Source organism: Rhinopithecus bieti, unplaced genomic scaffold, assembly GCF_001698545.2.
Source record: "Rhinopithecus bieti isolate Rb0 unplaced genomic scaffold, ASM169854v2 scaffold_11964, whole genome shotgun sequence".
NCBI classification, from domain to species: Eukaryota; Metazoa; Chordata; class Mammalia; order Primates; family Cercopithecidae; genus Rhinopithecus; species Rhinopithecus bieti.
This window is the reverse complement of record NW_016807677.1, coordinates 960,401-966,400: the sequence shown is the minus strand read 5'-3', so window position 1 is coordinate 966,400 and position 6,000 is coordinate 960,401. Positions and strand designations below refer to the sequence as shown.

Sequence of the window (6,000 nt, the reverse complement as noted above, 5' to 3'; positions counted from 1 at the left end):
AAAGGCAGAAGTGGAGGAAGAGGAAGAGGGTAAGAACATGCCCTGGAGTGCCCTTCCCCTGCCCCCACCTGCTTTGTGAAGGTTTATTCCAAACCTGACCTTCTCTGTGAAGCTTCCTTGACATCTCTAGGTGTGGCTGGTGGTTGTTCTGAGCATGTTCCAAGCATGGTGTCCACACTCAATCACAGCTTCCATCACATTGGGTCATGACCCAGTTCCCTGAGGATACTGTCATGCCCTTTGTATCTTCTGGGCCTAGTATGAGTACCTGGCACAGAGTAGGTACGGATGCAGTTGGTGAATGGATGAATACATGAATGTATGGCTAAATGAGCAGAACCCAGAGACGAGGAAACAAAACTAAGAACCAAAACCAAGAGTGTCTGGGCACTAGGGTGGGCAACCTCAATTTGTTGCCTAGGGTACCAGTAAAACATCCAAAGACAGATATCTCAGGTCACACAACTTTTATTGCTGAAGACCATCAGTGGGGGCTGCTGCAGACAGGAATGTGGCCGCCTTCCCAGTCTTGCTAACATTCCCCAGTGTACCTAGCCCCATGAGCCCCTGCCCAGCCTCTCCAGCCTGCTCTTCTGGGGCAGTCTTTCCCTTGAGCGGCCACGGCCTGCCTGAGCTGGGCTAGGCTGGGCTGATCTGCTTGGATCCTGCCTCTGAGAACCACAGCACCACAAAAGACCCTGACGGGCCCAAGGAAGGTGAGGGGAGCAGGGCTGGCAGAGGAATAGGCGCCCCAGAGAAAAGGCTGTGGAAGGCCCAGGCTTTTAACTGGTGAGTCCAGGCACACTGATGATTTGCAGGAACATGGTCAACTTGGATCCTTCAGAAGGGCTGCCTGGAGGGCCTGGGACCACATTAGGTTTCTCTCCATGGCAGTTTTTATGTCAGTATTATGTTTCCGGAACAACTGAGAAATTGAAAGGTGGAGAAAGCTGAGAAGAAATTCCAAAGTCCCAGGACAGTCCCTGGGAATGAGAGATGCTCTCCACCTGGACCTCCCTGGGGCCCTTGGGAGCCTATGCAGGAACAGCATCCGTTTCTTCATGCCTTTGTCAGGGCCCTTGGATGCAGAAACAGTTTGTGGACCTCGTCATGTCGGATTTGCTTGCCAGTCCAAAAGAGTATTTGCTTCCCTGAGTATCTCCTAGGGGCTCCAGATGCTGTAGTGACTTGGGAGATGTCTATCCTGGGGACTCAGTCCAGTCTCTTCATCCAGTCCCTTGAGGCCAGAAATATTCTGTAGGATTCTTAAAATATGACACTTCCCATGAGTCCCCTGGGGGTCTTGGGCTGATTGATGCTAGCTGTCAAGGCTCCTGGAGTTTTTGGAGAATCTTTAAAATACCCGTATTTTCATTTCTTAAATATAAAAATAAAATAAAATAAAACCCGCCCCAGCAGCTTGTGACCAGATGAGTACAATGAATCCTCATCTCAGTTGTCAGTCTGGTTAGCCATAGCACAGCTCAACTGCAGACATCTACGGCACCAGCAGGAGGTCTGGGTGAGGGCTCGATGCTTATAACGACAACAGGAGCAGCTTTCCCCAGAAGACAGTCCAGGCAAAGGGAAGCTGCATCCACCAAAACCTGCGATCCATCCCGGGACAGCAATGGCGTCACCTGGGTTGCTGGCATCTGTCCACACTGGGCTAGTCTGTAAGTGAGGGTCAGAGAAGCAAGAATTCCAGGCCCTTCCTTGGGCTCTGGGCTCCACCTCCTCCATCCATCTATGGACACCCCTGTAGGAGCATCCACAGTACTCAGGCTCTTGTCTCCAGGTAATTTCCAGCCTGGGATTTTGAGAAGAGTTGACAGCTCTGCTGGTTTCTGAAAAACTTGAGAGTGGCAATGCACACTATGTACACACACACACACACACAGACAGCAGACAGTGGAGGTGAGAGTCCGATGGTGCCTGGTGGCCATTAGCCCAGATGATGCCACACATGGCCAGTCACTGTAGCCAGAGTCTTCACAGCAGCCGGTGCTGTGCAGAGCAGCAGGCCAGCTGGTTAGGATTTTCCAAATCGCACCTCGCTCTGAGGAAGAGAACGGGAGAAGAAGGTGATGGTGGGCTGGGCGGGCGGGGAGCGCAGAAGCCCAAGGTTGGGGTTCAGAACCTATAATTCAGCCCAGCTGTCACCTAGCACTGCCTCTCCAAGGAGGGACAGTAAAAGGAAAGGATGGATGCAGGCTTGGAGGGCCTCTCTGCACTAGATTTCTGGAGCCTTCCCTGCTCCCCCTGTGTGAGCCCTCCCGTGTTCCCCAGGCAGAGAAGGGGAGGGCTGGCAGAGCAACCTCTGCTTTTCAGCTAAAGGCTGAAGGCCCAGAGAAGGCAGGGTCTCAACTGGGTCAGCAGAGTTGCAGGCAGACCCCTGGTTCCTGATGCCCAAATTCCTGCCATGGAGGGAAGCCTCCCATCACTCCACCGCCAGTGGCCTGTGTGAACTCACACCTCGGTCATCCCTGGGAGAGGAGAGTGACACTGGGGCCGGCACCGAGGTTAGGCCCACCTTTTATTCTTTACATTTATTTGTTTATTCATTCATCCTTCATTTATAACAATACATAGTAAATACCGAGGATATTCCAGGCGTTGTAAATGGCTGATTTTGATAGATCAGTCAGAGCTCTTCAGTAAGAAAAACGGAAGATGAGAAGGTAGAAGTGGGAGAGGGGCCTCTCTAGGGTGGATCAAGTATTCCAAAGGCCAAGGGCAAGGTAAGGTGCACACTGAAGAATTTGTGGTTCAGTTTGACCTGAACAATGACTTCTAAGGCTGGACATAGGTTAAAGCAAGTCAAAAAACATAAAAGAAGTTTTTATTTTATTACTTTATACGCTTTTACGATAGTAGTGAGGCGCTGCTGAAATATTTTAAGTGGGAAAGGGAAAGAATTGTAGTTCTCAGGGAGCATTCTGGTGACAGCTGTGAAAGTTGTCAGAGTCAAAATGAAGTCCCTTGTGTTTTTTAAAAAAGACAACAACAACAAAAAGAAAATAAAAAAGACTCCAGCAAACAGAGCTGGGAAAGGCCATGAAGAGCGGGTTCTCATGCATAAATGCTTGATAACAAAAACTATCACAAAACCCTCTGCAGAAACTGAAACGTTTTCAAAGTCCATTGCAACCTTACACAAAAAATTACTTCTGGGGGAATATCTGCCTAGCAACTGCCTGCCTAGCCTCTAGGCCCACCCTTTTGCAACTCTCTGAGCTCTGTTTTGAGGGAAGAAAAGCAGGGAAAGAAACACAGGCAGCTGGGATTGACCCCAGGCATCACGTTTGACACTGTCCAGAACACCCCGAATATGAGACTGCTGAGGGGATCTCTGCCTACACCCTGGGTGCTCCTCCAGGGTCCCCACCTTAGGAAGTTCCCAGGCTGCTGGGTGCAGTGTCCTGGTGCAGGGATCTTACCTCCATCTTGCTGTAAATCCAGGGAAGAACTTCTGTCACTTTGGTGTACACACCGGGTTTGTTTCTCTGGCCACAGCCTGTGCCCCAGCTGGTGACACCTGCCAGGTACCAGCGGTTGTTCTGCTCGCAGACAAGAGGCCCCCCGCTGTCTCCCTACAGGGAAGAGGGGGCACATGTGCAGGATGGGACAGGTAGTCCGTAAGCAGGAAAGGGTGGGGTCCCAATTCCCACATCAGCCCCAACACCCCAGCCTCCCCCATCCCCAGGGTGCTGGGACCTGAGCCCCACCCCTAGGTACCCTCACCTGGCAGGAGTCTCTGCCCCCACGAAGGTCCCCAGCACACATCATCCTCGGGGTAAGGTAACTGTCATAGACCAAGTAGTCATTGCATTTCTTGAAGTCGATGAGATTGACCTGCACCTCCCGGAGGAAGGGGGATGTCTTGTCTTCAGTGAAGTGGGGTGGAGGAGACAGAGGATGGAAAGCCAGTGAGATTCTGGATAGCTTCCTGGTGGTCCAGCTGCCACCCCAAGACCTAGAATCACAGCCTCCCGGGAATGGAGGATGCCATGCCTGTGCCTGGCTCCGACCCAAGGGAGGCCCTCTGTGGTTGGACATCCAGGACATATTGACACACATGCCCTCACACAAGACACAGCTCGCTGCACGTGAAACAGAGACATCCATGTACACAGACACACTCACAAGCCTATCAGGCTACGCGACATGTTGCACAGCACTTGCCTACATTTAAAGCACCTGAATACATGGCTTTGTTTAAGCATCTGAATACATTGCTTTGTTTGTTTTTGGAAGCTATGTGTCCTAAAGAGAGCAGATGGTATTAATCCATTTACAGGTGGGGAAGCCTGGGGCTGGAGAAGTGACCTGCCCACAGTCATACAGCTAGTAGAGTATGGAGACAAGACAAGAAGAAGGCTGTGCCCAGATCAGTCATCGCTTTGCCTCACGGAGGGAGGGAAAAGCGGTCCCAATGCCTGGCAGTGCCCTGAGTCTAACTGCGGGGTCATCCTGCTCAAAGTAAGCCATCTCACAGGACAAGGCACTCTGTGATTGGGATGATGTAAAAACAAGACCACTTCATCATCTTGTTTAAGGCCAAAGACAAGGGCATCTGCAAATCACAACAGTACCAAACATCCCCCTCTCCTGGCCAATATGAGTGACTGCTGCTTCCTTACCGCTTAGAGCTCCTAGATAATTTTTTTTTTTTTAATTGAGACGGGTTTCACTCTGTCGCCCAGGCTAGAGTGCAGTGGCATGATCATGGCTCACTGTAGCCTCAACCTCCCTGGGATCAGGTGATCCTCTTGCCTCAGCCCCTCTCGTAGCTGGGACTACAGGCACACACCACCATGTTCAGCTAATTTTTCTATTTTTTGTAGAGATGGGGTTTTGCCATGATGCCCAGACTGGTCTTGAACTCCTGGGCTCAAGTGATTCTCCCACCTTGGCTTCCCAAAGTGCTGGGACTACAGGTGCAAGCTACTGTGCCCGGCCTCTAGATAAGGTTATTAAGCTTCCCAATCACAGAGTAACCTCTGCTTCCTGACACCATCCAATTTAGAGAAAAGTCCTACGTATTTGAATCCTCCCCAAGCCACCCAAATCCTATGAGCAGTCCTCTCTGACACGCTGTTGCTGAGATGCTCCATGGTTCTTCATGGTGTGCTCTTTCTCATTGCAATGAGCAATGAACTCAACTGATTCAACCACAGCAGTTTTCTAGGTGGTCTTGACTGGAAGGCATTGTCACAGCGACCGCACCGGCATATACTCAGGTGTCTATACACACACATTCACACCCAGGCCCATGAATCTGTATACCCAAACTCTCATTAACATAGGTTCTCATCTGTATACCCAGACACATTGCTTACACGCACTCACGTATACACACACATGCACATGAATACACACACACAACCAAGCATCTTTGCCGCTTACCATCTGTCTCCCTGGTCTTGCCAAAGCCTGTGATCCAGCAGGTCTCATTGAGGCTAAAGGTCTGTCCATGCATGGGGAGGCAAGCAGGGTGGATGTGAGCTGCAACAAGACCTCCAGATGTCAGTGAAGGAGCAAGTCTGAGACTTTCAGTAGGGGGAGGAAGAAGGAGCAGAACCACTCTGGGGGCAAGGAGGAGGCTCCTAGAGCATTAATCCTTGACTCTAGAGTGGTTCTGAATCCTCCAGAACCTTGGACTGACCAGACACGAAACTTGATCACTTTATCAAAACCCACTAGCCTTTGGGGACTACCAGAGGCTGAAAGCCATTCTGATTTCAGTGGTTGCCCTGTGGTCAGATGCATAAGCCTTGGAAGCTCCCTTGTACAAGCTGATACTGGGCAGCTGAGGGTCTCTCCCCACAAAGAGAGTCTCTCCTGGCAGAGCCTCTTCCATGTCTTTCCATTAGAACAAGGAACAGCAGCAGGCTAAGACCCAGATATTATGACCGTTGCCTCTCAGCGGTATGTCCAGCCTGGTCTGGCGAGGGTACCCACTGGTTGTCCAGGGCCTGTGGCTCTCCCTCCAAATGT

At 51.0% G+C, this 6,000-nt stretch overlaps 1 protein-coding gene across 2 annotated transcripts in view; it reads right to left on the bottom strand.

Annotated features, from left to right (window-relative positions):
* Nucleotides 1-450: 450 nt before the first annotated feature.
* Nucleotides 451-6,000, bottom strand: part of TMPRSS13 (transmembrane serine protease 13) — a 28,272-nt gene continuing 22,722 nt past the window's right edge. For both annotated transcript variants that reach the window (XM_017883272.1, XM_017883273.1), the window contains 4 exons: nucleotides 5,410-5,508; nucleotides 3,745-3,887; nucleotides 3,441-3,593; nucleotides 451-2,059 (listed from right to left, as the gene is read on the bottom strand). In XM_017883272.1, the coding sequence (XP_017738761.1) occupies nucleotides 2,033-2,059; nucleotides 3,441-3,593; nucleotides 3,745-3,887; nucleotides 5,410-5,508 (422 nt within the window). In that variant the 3' untranslated portion in view covers nucleotides 451-2,032. The remainder of the gene's footprint in view (nucleotides 2,060-3,440; nucleotides 3,594-3,744; nucleotides 3,888-5,409; nucleotides 5,509-6,000) is intronic.